The 14,608-nt window shown below is 41.3% G+C and overlaps 1 protein-coding gene across 2 annotated transcripts in view; it reads right to left on the bottom strand.

The window, feature by feature from the left end:
* The window catches only part of disc1 (DISC1 scaffold protein), a 42,267-nt gene that overhangs the window by 24,005 nt on the left and 3,654 nt on the right, over positions 1-14,608 (bottom strand). For both annotated transcript variants that reach the window (XM_046401683.1, XM_046401684.1), the window contains exons 2-9: positions 13,310-14,202; positions 12,165-12,234; positions 10,384-10,540; positions 9,466-9,562; positions 8,720-8,952; positions 4,939-4,993; positions 3,084-3,186; positions 2,720-2,908 (exon numbers count right to left, since the gene is read on the bottom strand). In XM_046401683.1, coding sequence (XP_046257639.1) covers positions 2,720-2,908; positions 3,084-3,186; positions 4,939-4,993; positions 8,720-8,952; positions 9,466-9,562; positions 10,384-10,540; positions 12,165-12,234; positions 13,310-14,202 — 1,797 coding nt within the window. The remainder of the gene's footprint in view (positions 1-2,719; positions 2,909-3,083; positions 3,187-4,938; positions 4,994-8,719; positions 8,953-9,465; positions 9,563-10,383; positions 10,541-12,164; positions 12,235-13,309; positions 14,203-14,608) is intronic.

Genomic DNA, 14,608 nt, shown 5'->3' with positions numbered 1-14,608 from the left:
TCCAGATCCCTCTTGGGGACAAAATTATACTCTCAGCAGGGAATCAAACCTCCAGCTATAATGGGTTCGGTATTCATCAGCACTCGTGCCAATAGCAATTAGGGATGTAATGACTCCCAGGCCAAAACCCCCCCACACCACAATGTACACAGGGTGGAGATGCTCAACAACCTGAAGCTGTGTAGCATAAGCAAATGCATGTGTATTGGTTTTGTCAAAGTGTTAGCTGAACTATGCACTGCTTTAGAGCTCATACCATGACAACAGATCTTCTCAAGAAAGGCGTATGGTTTTCTTGTCATAAGACAACACTTGAGTCATTAGCATGTGCTAGAAAAGCAAAAGGATGGCCATCTTGACTTTGAAGTAGACTGTAATTTCTAATCCCCTCCAGCTAAAGAAATGGTAATGTGCTGTTTGTGGGCTATCAGTTTCCAGCTACCGTGTGCCAGCCCCTTATTACCAAATAGGATGACAGTTTAATGAGCCCCTTACTTGGTGTCAGCAACACATTGTGAAATTGCGCCTGCTGCCATATTGTGTGCGCCCACTTGAGCATTTCAAGCCGCACAACCAATCATTAACTTGGTGTCTGCAGCCTGACGGGGATGCATTTGAAGAAGAACTTGCTGTCTCTTTCCGCATTTTTGACATCATTTGATTTCCTTTGTTTAGCCTGAGGAACTGCATGTCACTGGTATCCCAGCCTCTGTGTCCCTGAGAGCTACACTATTCCATGTGAGTTTAGGATACTACTCTTTGGTGGAAGAGATTAATGCTATCCCCAGGTAGCAAGTCAAGGTGTTCTGACACTGTATTTCAGCAACAAAAATCAAGCAGGTGCCTGAATTTGAGGCTCGCAGGTGAGAGGAAGAGAAACATAATCACTTCATCTATTAAAAGGAATTAGTTTCTACAACAATAATATAAAAAAAATGAACCTCACAAGAAGAAAAACTCAACGCACCTCAGTTTGACTGCAACAATGAAAGGGTGCCCCCTGGTGATAGCAGAGGGTACGTTCAACACAAGACAAAGGGTCGACACAAATGGTGACACTGCAGCGACAGGCCTTAATGATCTACATAACAGCTTATGTTAGATGGCTGATTGCCTGCCTTGGGGAGGCAGCAGGAGCCTGATCTGAGCCCCTGTCTCTGGTTTTTCACTACCCGCTCTCATCTTGTCACTTCACCGCTCCCCTTTGCTTTCTGCGCTCCTGTCTCAGTGACCTTTTTTAGAAATCTCCCTGTGACTGATGGACTAGAGAGAGTAGCACTGCAGGTGGTGCCGTCAAAATCCATTTATCTCTCTGCCGATGCCAGGAGGCCAAACCAATCGAACTCCCCCTTCTCCCCCCAAAAAGCGAACCCCTTCTTTAAGCAGCATTCAGATCTTCTCTGGTTGGGGAGTGTGCAAGCAGAGCACTGATACATCATGTCTGCTCCGAATGGCTTCGAGGTAATTGGCTACTTCACACAATCTAAAGCTCATTTCCCCTGCACAACCCACATCACTCCCCTCACCCCCCTCTTAACAAGTGCCAATCCCGCTGGTAACTCATTTGATGCCAAGTCTCCACTGACAGCAGATCACTTCTCCTTCATTTGCGAAAAAATTCATTGTCCATTGATGTCGGCCCAGTGTGAGGCAACATCAAGAGAGGACTTCTCTTCCAAGGGGCTCTCATGTTTCACACTTGAATTGATATTTAAAGAGTCTATTAAAGACCAGTAGCTTTCAAAAATACTACAAATATTTTCTTGTCTCAGTGGGCAGGTGAATGTTCTTTCAGATGATGGTGACTTTATTTAATTTAATATTCTATATGGTTATTTAAATCTGCTACAATGAATATCTTTATATAAACAATGGCATAAATGACTATGTGTAATGTTGAAGGGCTTCCTTGCAGTGATAAACCCTGCAGTTCTCTGCAACTCAGTGGAGTGTTTTTGCCTCTCTGAGTGAAGATTGAGTACTTTGTGTAAACAGGCATTGGCTGCCCCATAAATGGATGGTGGAATACACAACAGCACACCGCTGATTTCTGTTACATTTCTGTCTTTTCATATATATATTTTTTTCTTACAAATATGAATGAGATTTAGGCCCGGAAAATGGATGCACTACATTTAACTATGCTGAGAAGTTTCATTATCCTAATTACACTTGTTAAAAACAGCACAGCAATGATTTGCAATTCATGGAAATAAGCATAAAAAGTGCAAAAAACGATATGTGATTTGCAATTTTACACGTTGCTCAGGAGATCCTTCCTGAAATCTCCATGGGTTGTATGGGATCAGCCCAAAAACAGCGGTGCATAACATCTCATAAAACTGTCATTGAACACACGTGGGATTTTGAAAAGCTTGAACCAACAAGATATAATGTGTTCATTTTTGAGAAGTGTGGCTATGCACATTTTGTTACCTGTGGACAACACCAGGCCAGCTGTCTCTCCATTTCCAGCTATTATGTAATGCTAAGCTAATCAGCTGATGAAGGTAGTGGACAGATATGGTATTGATCTTCACTTCATAAGAATCACAATTTTCTAATCTATCCCCTTAGGTTGTATAAATTTAACTACAAGCATCTGTATGAAATATCTGTTGCCCTTGAGAAGTCTTTTTACACTAAAGATTTTTGCTTTTGCATGGCCTGTTTGGATGTTTGGATGTTATCTTGATGTCCACCGGCCCCAGTGACTCACCGTGCTGAGCCTCCTTCTGCTCCAGCTCCTGCCTGAGCTGCTGCCGCTGCTCCTTCATCCTGGCCAGCTCCTGGCTGCTCCCTGAGCTGACGCTGTTCAGCCTCTTGGCCAGAGCCTCCAGCCGGTCCCTCTCCAGGTACACCGCCTTCATCTCAGCCTTCAGCTCCTTGGCACTGCTGAAGTCATTACCTGCACCGGTGCACCACAGGAGGACATTAAGCTTACACAGGCCATTAATGAGCATCTAGATCATTAATAGCGTAATTATGTGAGGCTAATGGTGGGCGATTTGGGTAAATGAGGTAAATAAAAGATGTGAAATGTAAGACAGGTTGCACTGGGGTGTGGCTGAGTGGAGAGTTACCTGAGATGGCTGCCAGCTTGGCTTCATGCAGTGCCAAAAGCTGAGTTTCAGTCTCGCTGACTTTCCTCCTCAGGCTGCTGCCCAGCCTCTGACTCATGACCACCTGGGGAAAAGAAGAAGAAGAGGAGGCAGGGAAGACAAAGGGGGGAGGGTGGTAACTAACAAAACCTTTGCAGACACATGGATCCCACAGGATGCATAGCTCATTTCCAATTCCGCTTTCATTTTCTTTTTGACACTCATTCTTACAAGACCTTACAGATTCATTTCCGTCCTTCTGTGTTCACCCTGCTTTGAATACGCAGCAGAGCATCAGAGCTGATGTGTTACCGTGTCTATAACCTTTAGAAAGAAAGAGAGTATGCCTCCTTTCACGTGGACAGGCAGGGAAATGTGAAATCTCCATAAAAGATGCCATTAGAATGTCAGAGAGGAAAAAGGCCCTGAATGTCACAGGCCTGATGGGGATGCAGCACCTCAGCTCTGCTGTATTCACAGAGGAGCTGATGGCTTCAGATACAGCCTGTCTGGGCCCCATCTGCCCTCAATCTGCCCTTTAAACCTCTGTTCTTTCCAATGTATTCACTTTGAGTTACAGCCAGATACAATCCCCATGATGCACTTCCTTCTTTTGAGGAACTATTTTCACCACTCAAAGGATGTGGAGCCGGATTTTCTGACGTATTTTCTTCTTGAATCTGACACAGTTTTGTGCAACACTTTGAAAGGGCTGTCAAATAGGTTGGTATTTCTGAGGCGGAACATCTCCAGGGAGTTTTCTTCCAACAGAAATATAGAAAACTGTTTTTTCAAACAGGCTTGCATAATTTTATTTCACGCATTACATGAACTGGAAACTGCTCTGAAGTGCTTTTTAAACTGCAGAAATTCTGACATTGGTGATTTAATTTCAAACCATCATGCTATTTGTCAATTTTGAGAAAGTCAATAGAGAAAATGAAAGTCACTTTCAAGCCAGCAATCATTTTGACACAGCAGGTGTGCCATTTTCCACATGGTTGATATCTCACATGGGAAGCAAACTTTTCATTTCAACTTAACAATGGACAATCTTGTGATTTTGCCAATAGTGTCTCTTTGTGGAAAGCATATATATTCCTTTGAGCTGCATTTGATGATGGGTTTCTAAAGGACACAGTAACAGTAAAGAGGTCTTTTTCAAGTCCTTGTGTCCCCTGCTGTGCCTCTCTCTCACTCTCTCTCTCTCTCTCTCCATCTTAAAACAACCACTTGTGCTGCTTCTGGCTTTTTCCAGCTGCAGAGATCCACATAAAGCGATCAGTGAGAGGAAAAAGCAAAAAAGAACTCCAGAGACACAGCCCATACAAGGGGAAGCACGCAAAGTGTTTCATGCACAGGAATACACCAGTAACACACGTAGAAAACCCAACAAAGCCATGCTAGCTCAACAGATATTTCACATATATAAAACTATAAATTTCACCGGCCATAGTCAGTAAAATAAAAACTAGTACAAGTTGTACTAGTTCATAACTTTACTAATTCAGTTGCTTATTTCCCATCATAATACACAGAAATTCAGCTGTGTTTTTTGTTTAACAGTGTTGTAATGCTTTTACAGGGGACTTTTTTCAGAACATCTCTTATGTGACTCATCCATGAAGAGTTCACTGATTTGTCAAAAAGGAGTAAGCACATGAACACACACACTAACATTAGGTATGCATATCTAACACAGTGATGCTGGTACACAGTACATTCTCTCTATTTTAAGTTGCTACTCATTGGATCTTTATACACATTCATTGTTGGCATGCTGAGGAGAGTCTGAACTGCAAAAGGACTAAATCGGGTCAGAGGAGCAGTGACTTACTTTAGCGGTAGCTTCCTTGATGGACAGATTCAATGCCTGCTCCTGCTCCTGGAGGCTGCAAAAAGGGAAGATGAACGTGACAGTGCATTACTAAATCTAATTTCTGTCTTCTGCATACTTCAAGTGAAATCAACAAATGTCACTGAGAAGATGAGAAGTCTACCACTATTCATGTATCTGCTGAACATAGGAATGTATTCGAGGATCTTGTCCAATGGATTAGATCACTCGTTTTCATTAAGTGTACATATGCATTTGCAGTGGACATAAACTTCTAGCACAGACTTCAAGCAGGCATCCACAACGGAGATAAGTTTACATACTGTCTAGTAGGATGTAAAAATTTGATTTAGACTGACACTGTGTGCAAACATGAAAGCAGCGGGCCTGTATTTTGAGGCCTTATTATCCAAATTGCTCAGAAAAAAATACAAACAATTAATCAATTTACAAAATTTTCTGACAAACAACAAATTGATTAAAGGGATCTTTCAAGATTTTTGGAAAATACGCTTTCTCTCCGAGAGTTAGATGAAAACCTCAGAACCACTCTTATAGCTGCCAGTTTAATATGATGTTCAAGACAGCAGCCACTTAGCTTAGTTTAGCATAAAGACTGGAAACAGCTAGCCTGACTCTCTACAAAGGTAAAGGAATTTACCAGCATCCCAAAAGCTCTTTTATTAGCACTGCTGTCACTGTCACTTAGATGTTTCTTACTTCCTGAAATCAAGTGGATAAAAATCTGAAAGAAGCTGATCTCAAAACTAGGCAGTGAGATGATTTGTCTCTTTGTCACTGCTTCAATCAGTCACTTCAACCATACAGTATTTAGTTAGCTGTAATTTGTAGCGACCTTACAATGATGGACACCTGTGAAGCAACCTCAAGGATAACAACAGAAACAGAAAATTAATAGATGAATATTTCAGATATCAAGGGTAAACATCATCAGAAATGTCACGATTGTACATTTATGTAAATATGCAAACAGGACAAACCATTAAGGTCACATTATTTGTTGGCAGAGATTTAAACCAATTAGTGGATGCATAAAAGGAACATAAAATCCATTATCCACAACACAGTCACCTTGAGATAGTCCCAGTCATCTCATATTACAAAAATCAGGATGCCCTTTTCATGTTAATCAAGCTGATGATCAGGGTGAGTCAGAATAAAATGGTGTCTCTGAACACCAGTGTTAGAGGATCTTATTTTTTTAGGGATACAAGTACTCTGGATGGATTTCTGTAATCCAGTACCCAGCTTTGATATGAGAAACAAATGTGTGTCTTATTTGGAAAAGGAGCTGCAACACAATGGCCCAAAGCACAACGCTCAGAGATGTGCAGCTGAATATCCAATCTGAGGTTGCAATTTCAATCAGCAGTGAGCATAAATGTGTTCCAGTTGAGGTGAGAATATGTCAGATATCAAATTATGCCAGTGATGGTGGGTCATGCCACCGAGAAGGCGATAAGTACAATTTACATGTCTTTCTAACGAGTGGCAAGACAGAGAGGCTTTCCACAGTGCTCCCTCGCAAGCTATTAACTTCAGAGGCTATGATGCAAAGTAATCATTTGCATCTGAGAAAAACCATTAAAATTCAAAGCAGGTTCAAGCAGGTGTGGGAGAAGAGGAGTGAGGGCACAGGGGATGCGGGAAATGAAGACAGCCATGGCTCCTTGATACATCCTCTCCTCTCTGAAGCTGAAAGTAAATAAACCATTCCTCATAACATATTACAAATGATTGCATTACATTACAGTCATCTGGCAGGTGCTTTTGTCCACTGTGACTTACAACAAGTGCAGCCAAGCTTCAGAGGCACAACAGCTAAATGTTACCAAAAAAGAGCACAGTTTTAGCTATGTTTGTATTCTTTAGTTGTCACAATTTCAGATGTTAACTGGGCTGAAACACGACGGTGTGATTTTGACTCAGCTGTACTTTCTTGGTGCAAGATAAGACAATCCTGCTGATTTATTCAAAATGCCACTTTGTTTGTTGGAGGATGAATGAAGCCGGGAGGCACAGATTTAGCGGAATAGAGGATCTGCACTGCCACATCCTCTTCCCAATGAGCTAATTTAATGATAAGAAACTACGTGACATGATACGGGGAAAACATTCGTGGACTGATGATTGTTGTAACGTCACGGCCACTCACAGCTCTCTAGCAGCCCCACTTGATCACTGATGGTACTGCAGGAACTGTGACAAAGATCCACTGCATGATAAGATTTGATTGTTGTAAACCTATGCTAAAATTGTTTCTTTGTTGAATAAATGGAGCAGAGTACTCCACTTATGCTGTACTACATTCAGAGCACAACTGTTTAACACAACTCTGTGGCCACTTTAATAAATGAACACAAAGACATATTATTATATGTTTTACATATAACAGTCATATGAGACATTAGATGCTTTGTATTACAGAGTTCTTTTAAGCCCGTGTAAGATAAATACATAAATGTTTTCATATTTTTGACATCATAATAATAATACTAAAAACAAATGTGCTCTCTCTTGTCTGCTTCATAATAAACACAATTCTGATGAAAGCTGTGACAGGTAAGTTTCTTCTCAAAACTCACACATAAAGGTCTCTTTGTACTCGCTGCATTTTATCTGTCTGCTGAATCTGTGTCCATCAGATAAAATCTCCCTCTACACTCCCAGGTAAAGAATTGCTCATTAATGATTAAATAAAACATATGATTAGAAGTTCAGAGTCTGCTGCTCTTCAGTATTTTGCACTTTGAGATGAGAGCTACAATCCTGCTGTTAGAAAAGGAAATAAACTGTACACATCATGACTAACATGGAGGATGCAGTGAGAGAAGGAAGGTTTTCTGTTTTCACTGAAGATGCTTGTTTTGTCATCTTTGTATTTGTTTTCTTTTATTTCAGTACAGTTTGATAAAAATAATGACATGATTTTTAAGTTTATTGTCATAACATCCCTGACCTGGACAGCTACAACATATTTGTAGGTTTATTTTGTGTATTTCACTATTGTGTATAAGATATAAATGCATAAATATCCTAAAATTAAATCAATTTATTCAGCATAAAATCTACTTCAATAGGAACATTCAGCCAAATATACCAGTACAGAGTGAAGGAGAGAACATGATGGCCCAGTCAGCAAATTATTTTCACAGCTCAGCACCATTTGGGCTCAGCCAGTCGAAGTTTGACTCCTGTGACCAATAGGAAGAAACATCAAAATAAGGTGTAAAATGCAAATTCCTAAAGTGAGAAAATGTTTCCTCACAGAACACTCCAAGGTGCAATTTGACATTTACATTTTCCTCATACATTTGCACATTTTCTTAATTATGTTGGACTGTGCAGAGCAGAAACACAAACACCCACTGGACAGCAGCAACACGTCCAAAGACCTGCTTTCATTTCCTCGTTTGGATTTCATTCTTTTTAGGCGCTGATCACATAAGAATAACATGAGCACATGTTTTTAAACTGAGTTCTGTGCCAGGGTCGCTTCACTACTTACTCTTTATGTTTTTGTTTTTTTAATAGAGCCTAATATTAATAATGAGAACAAACAATACAGATGATAAATGATGAAGTACATTCGAAAGGAGAAACATCTTTATATCTTTACTGTGGAAATGTATAGCTAGTAGTTATGTACACATGTAATCAAGCACCTGACATGCTCGTCCAAGTCTTCAATACCCTTTCAGTATTTGCTCAGACTATAGGAAGAAACCAGTAAAATATTCTGCTTGTATGTGACACTGACCTGAGTGTGGAGGGCGGAGGAGAGACGGAGATCTGTGTGCGGCTCTCAGAGCTGATGAGGTCCTGCAGGGTTCGGCTCATGTCGCGGAGTTGGGCCACGGTGCAGCTCCGCAGCACGGAGCCTTTCAGCTCCTCGACCTCCACCTGCTCCTCCTCCTGCTGGATCTGCTGATTCAGGCGCCGACTGCGGACGTTCAGCTCCGTCAGCCTCTGCTGCAACTCTGCTATCTCCTCCTGCACAGGTTTCATTTGTTTTATTTGGAATCCTCATGTTTTGTTTTTTTTTGTCAGTCATTAATCATCAATTTTAGGTCCTGTTCTGTTTTCCCTGTGTGTTGGACACAACAGCATTCTTAGTGTGGCTGAAACTGGAAAAAAAAAAAGCCACTGGCGTAGATCCTAATAAATGAAATAAAGTTTGAAATAAAAATAGCAGCACTTTAATTATTCAAACCAGTACATTCAGCATAACATACCCTGACACAGATCCAAACTGCACTAATCCGGTAATTAACTGAAGAGAGAGCAGCGACTATGAGAGCACAAGTTGTAAGTCTTTCTATAACATATGAATATTTATCAGTGTTATTATATGAACTATCAAATCATAAATTAAATTAAATATTAACTATTCCTCTGGATATTTTAGAAAAAAACACAACAGCATAGCTCATGTCAGACAGTTGAGAGACACACAAAAGGAACACAGAAATGAGCACTGTAAGCCTTAACGTGAGCTGAATTTACCTCTACAAGCCTCTTCTCCTGGATCAAACGATCTCTTCGATTTAGTGGCCCCTGCGTCGAGTCGGACTGCTCCCCTGCATCAGGCTCTGCACACTCCCTGACAAGCAGTCACATCAAACACAGTCACTACAAAAGCCTCAGCACTGCTGCTTAATACATCTTTAATCATGATTTTTCTCATTTTTCAGCCATAGTCACATTTTCGGGTCATTATGGTCTCTTTCAGGGCCAGTTAAAGTGAGCTAACATGAATAATACGTGTGTATTGTGTAGTGGGATGTTAGCACCTTTATCTTTTGGGTGCTTGTCTTTTTCCTGACAGACACTCTGAGATAAAGGTGTGTACGGAAAACATGGCAACACATTAACACATTGCTTTAGGTTACATTTGTTCAGGATACCCTCTGGAGAGAGGGGCACCACCTGATTTCCTTCCTGTCACAAGACCTATTTTTGACAGCCCTCCATAACTGCTCTGTCCTACAACATTATAATAGGAGACAGAGCATGATCACGATAACAGGGCAATTCTTCTAAACTCATTTTCACCAAATAAAGCTGGGAAAATGTGAATTTCACAAAGAGCTTCGTTGTTTGCCTCAATACTGCAACCGAGGACAGCTTGGACTGCGATATTGTTCATGTGGGAGTATCAGTTTGTGATATTACTAAAATATAAGATTATTTCAATAAATAATGCTGCTGTTTAAATAATCTATGGAAAATTTAAACATAAAACTAAATTTGAAGCAAAACAGGGAGATTTCATATTAACCTTCTCAACTTAACATCAACTCAAACATTATCTCAAAAATGTGATTTCCTCGAGTCAATAAGAAAAAGCATTACACTTTAATATAAAAACAGTAGTTTATAATTCCATAGGTTGCTTCAAAAGATCCCTGTTGTGTGACTGACCTGCACTGGCTGCAGTCTGCCCTTTGGAGGGCGCTGTGCACCACCTCTCTGAGACGCTCAAGGAACAGAGCCACACTGGGCTGCCTGGAGGGTAAACCGAGTTTCAGAGCACCTCGCTCCCTGCACAGCTCCTCCAGCTTTTTCCCAAAACGCTCAGCTGGAAACACACATTCCCAATAACATGGAGCACCATTTGCAAAAAAGGTTTGTTATTAGGAGCAAGATTCAAGTCAGAAAGTGTGGGTATAAACGGAGAATCTCCATGTTAGACTGACTGTATAGAAAGCAGATCACTCTCACAGTCACAATGTCCGAAGTCTGTAGAGTACATTCACTGAAATAACATGACTGCACACACTCAATTCAATTACCAAATTACCCTTTAGCTGGAAGGCCCTTAAAGGGGGCAAATTTCTGCTTTTTCTATTTTGCTGTTTCCAAGAATTCCAGTCACTGAAATTTTAAGAATTCTCCTTTCTTGACCCCCAGTTGGTCTAAAGGTAAGGTAAAATATCCAGATGTTCATCAGAGGGAAAATTAAGTAAAATGAGAGCTTATTCGAAACACAAAAGCTTTTCAAGAATCCTGTTGACAGAAACATAGGAACAGCAGTCAACGGGGCAGAAATTAAGTTTGTGATTTCCAATATCAAAAGGCCAACAGAAAAATTGTCAAGACAATACTGACCCAAATAATCACTTCACTGAAATAACTTAAGGTCTACAGGACACAGACAGCAGATGCTGGTATTTATTTCTGTCACAAGATCTAGGAAATGGGCCAAAAATACAGTCCTCTTTTGAAAATAAACTCTGCTCAGGCCAGCTAGAAAAAATATTCAGGTCAAAGAGGATCTTGAATAAAATGCAGTTTCTTCTGGAGGCAGATCCAAATTAAAGTTCAGATTAAATCTGGTCAGTTTCAGGACCCGCTGCAGCCATAAAGTAAAAACATCTCAAGTTAAATGTGGATGCCAAAACATGAATTATAGTTCAAGATGCTGCAAAAGTCCTATGATTACCTACTCCCTGTGATTCTTTTAATAGTTTCACAGTGTCCAGATTTCAGCTTTACGTGGTTTACTGACCTGATGTAGTGACATGTACTTATTGGGAAAACCAAGAAGAGTCAACTTCTCTGTCCAACTTATCAGAGAACAGTGGCACTTCTAGTACTAATCTTCCCAGTCACAGACACTATAACTATAGGCCACAGTGTTAAATATATAACAAGTAACAATTTTTATGAATCACTAGAGAGTTTCAGTAAAAGTCAGTAAACCGTCCAGTGAATTCGACGTGAAAATATTTGTCAGAGTCAACTGTAATTACAGCCTTGTGCCCTCACGTGCTTTATCAAACATGTCAGCAAGATCCATAACTAATTCAGTTAGTGAGAAATCCAATAAAGGCAACTGGACGACTTCCCACATCATGCCTTATCTTAAATACAGATATCAAACTGGTAAATGACTGGATCCTGAGCCTAAAACCTTGATATGACCGGAGAATGCCACGGAGTTTGGCTACTGTCTTATGTAACTTTCTGTCCACTCACTTTTCACTGTTCACTGTACGCTTTCCATTACACTAAGTTTAAAAAACAACATTCTTGAGGAGGAAAATAATAATTTCATCAAAAAAACAAGTTGCAAGACTCTCAAACAAAAGTTAGTTCCAGGTAAGCTCTCCACAATCCATCCAGCTATACAGTTTCTCATCAGCAGAAGCTGAAATGACCTACTTATTACAGCAACGGCTCAAGCGAAAGTCTTAGTTCACCTGCGTCATAGTCGTCATCCAAAATGGCTTTCTGCTGGAGCCTCTGCAGCTTCAACATCATGGACTCAATCTGAGAGGGGGACACAGAAGACGCAACAGAACAGATTATTCAACAGTCCAGAGGGCAATGCTGGTTAAACAGTCGCCACAGGTCAAAGAAGAAAAAAATGTGAGGGTGCAATGACCATCATTTGAGAGAGACACCAGGTCAGCAAGCTGCGATCCAGTTAGGACAGACAGTATCCCATAAGGGAAGATAAATTTAACTACCTAAATAATAAGTTATGTTTTTATTTTACCTTCTCAACATTTGTCACAGACACTGTAAGGGGAAGAGGTCACAAGATTAAAAAAAATAAATAAAATAAACAAGAAGACATTTTTTACCTCAAATAGTCTTCCATATTCTAACCTGTAAAACTCTTCACTTGAGAAGATAAAACTCTTGGCTTGGCTTGGCTGTGACCTTTGACAAAGTCTTGTGAGTAAGGAGTTGAATGTGGAAGCATACAGTATGGTATAGAGCTGCAGACAGACAGCAGATAGCAGAGCTACGTGTGTGTGTGTCTCACTCTCAGAAAAACATGAATACATTTTCCTAGTTTTCTCTTAAGTCTTAAAGAAAGTCTGACTTTTTGGGAAATAATTCACTTTCTTGCAAAAAGTTAGACAAGAAGATCAATACGTCTCTGCATGTCTGTGCACTAAATATGAAGCTAGCATCTGGCTAGCTTAGCTTAGCACAAAGACCAGCAACAGGAGGAAACTATGAATAGTGAATGAATAGTGTGGGACACAACTTTTTTACACTTTGGTTTTTGGTTAATTAATGAGTTTGGTGTTAGTTTGCTAGTAGGCAGTTTTGAACACCTTTGGACCTAGTTAGGGTAGCTGCTTCCGCCTGTTTCCTTGGGCTAAGCTAAGCTAACCAGCTGTGGCCAGGGCTTCATATACAGACATGAGAACAGTATCAATCTTCTCATCTAATTTTTTTCAAGAAAGTGAAAAAGTGCGTGTTCCAAAATGTCAAACTATTTATTTGGGTTCAGACTGAACCCGGTTTTGAAAGTGACTTAAACTCAATAAAGACGATAGTGATGACAGCCTCGCATATCATCCTAACATCAGGAGCCAGTCGTGCCCACCTTAGTGTGAGTGCGGTTGTTTTGGAGGCAGTCTTGCAGCACACTCTCATACTTCTTTACCAGATTGTCCCAGCCATGTTCGGAGGCGGGCGTGGCGCTGTCATAGCCAGAGGTGACAGATGAGGCAGAGGCAGTGTCTGAGTCCACAGACATTGAGGAGGTGATCTCTATATCCAGAGAATCAAAGTCAGGCAGGTCTGACGCAACCTCCCTGCCACCCCACAGACATTCCCGCCAAAATCTCCCCCCTAATGACAGCTCCTCTCTGTCTGCCTGGCTGCCTGGGGCAGAGGAGGGCAGTGACTGGACAGGCGTTGACTGCTTTGAGACACCATGCTCAATGGACAAGGTTGCTGGTTTTGTCTGAGGGGAACGAGGTGCTTTAGTTGACTGACTTAGTGGTTTTGGTTCCTGGGATGGTGTGTCTGTCCTCTGGCTTGAATTGAGAGACTGCTGGATGAAACTGAAGCTGGAGTTAAAGGAGTCCTCTGTTGAGGACTGGAGGGCCGGACTTGATCTTAAGATGAGTTCATTCTGTGATGGACAGGACGGACTCTGAGGGCTGGATGTACCGTTAATGGCAGGGCAGAGTAAGCTCTTCCTCTTCAGGGAGCTGCATGTGAGTTTGTCAGGCTTTTGCTGATTCATTAGGGACACTTTGACAGCAGGCGTTGGATTCATCCTCTGAGCGCTGGGTGCCTCAGTGATGTCAGTGTGACGTCCAGATTTTCCGTTCCTAATGCAAGCGGTCCTCCCTTCCTCCTCCTCCTCTTCCTCCTCCTCCTGCCCATGAGCAGTGATCTGTTGTCTGGACTGCTCTCCTCTCATGTACCCTGGTCTTCGGTGCAGCCTCTTACGGCCGGAGTTAGCAGCTGTCCCTGACGCTCTGCCACCTGTCGATGCAGAGATTAACCATTAAGCTGGACAATACGGTCATGAGGAAGATAAAGAATGAGCTCATGGGATTATCATGGAGTACATCAGGAAAATGTGACACTAAATACGCCAGTTACACAAGAATATGAAACATCATGCTGTTAATACTCCAAAATGTAGATGACTTTGACCCACCCCCTTAAAGCTAGTATCACTAACTGAATGAAAAACAACTTGGGCAGCTGTGTGACATTTCCCAGAGTTCTGCTCCAGCTGTTGGGAAATACCAAAGCCACACAGTCATTTTGAGCTAAGACACGCCTCTTGGAGGGAGAGTGGAAGACAGGAACAATAGTTCTTGAAGATTTTAATTTTTCTGTCTTCGAAAACACAGCCATGTTGCCCTAAGCCAGAGGTTGTTTG

Source organism: Scatophagus argus, chromosome 10 (assembly GCF_020382885.2).
Source record: "Scatophagus argus isolate fScaArg1 chromosome 10, fScaArg1.pri, whole genome shotgun sequence".
NCBI classification, from domain to species: Eukaryota; Metazoa; Chordata; class Actinopteri; family Scatophagidae; genus Scatophagus; species Scatophagus argus.
The sequence above is the reverse complement of the archived record's forward strand: the minus strand, read 5'-3'. Positions and strand labels throughout refer to the sequence as shown.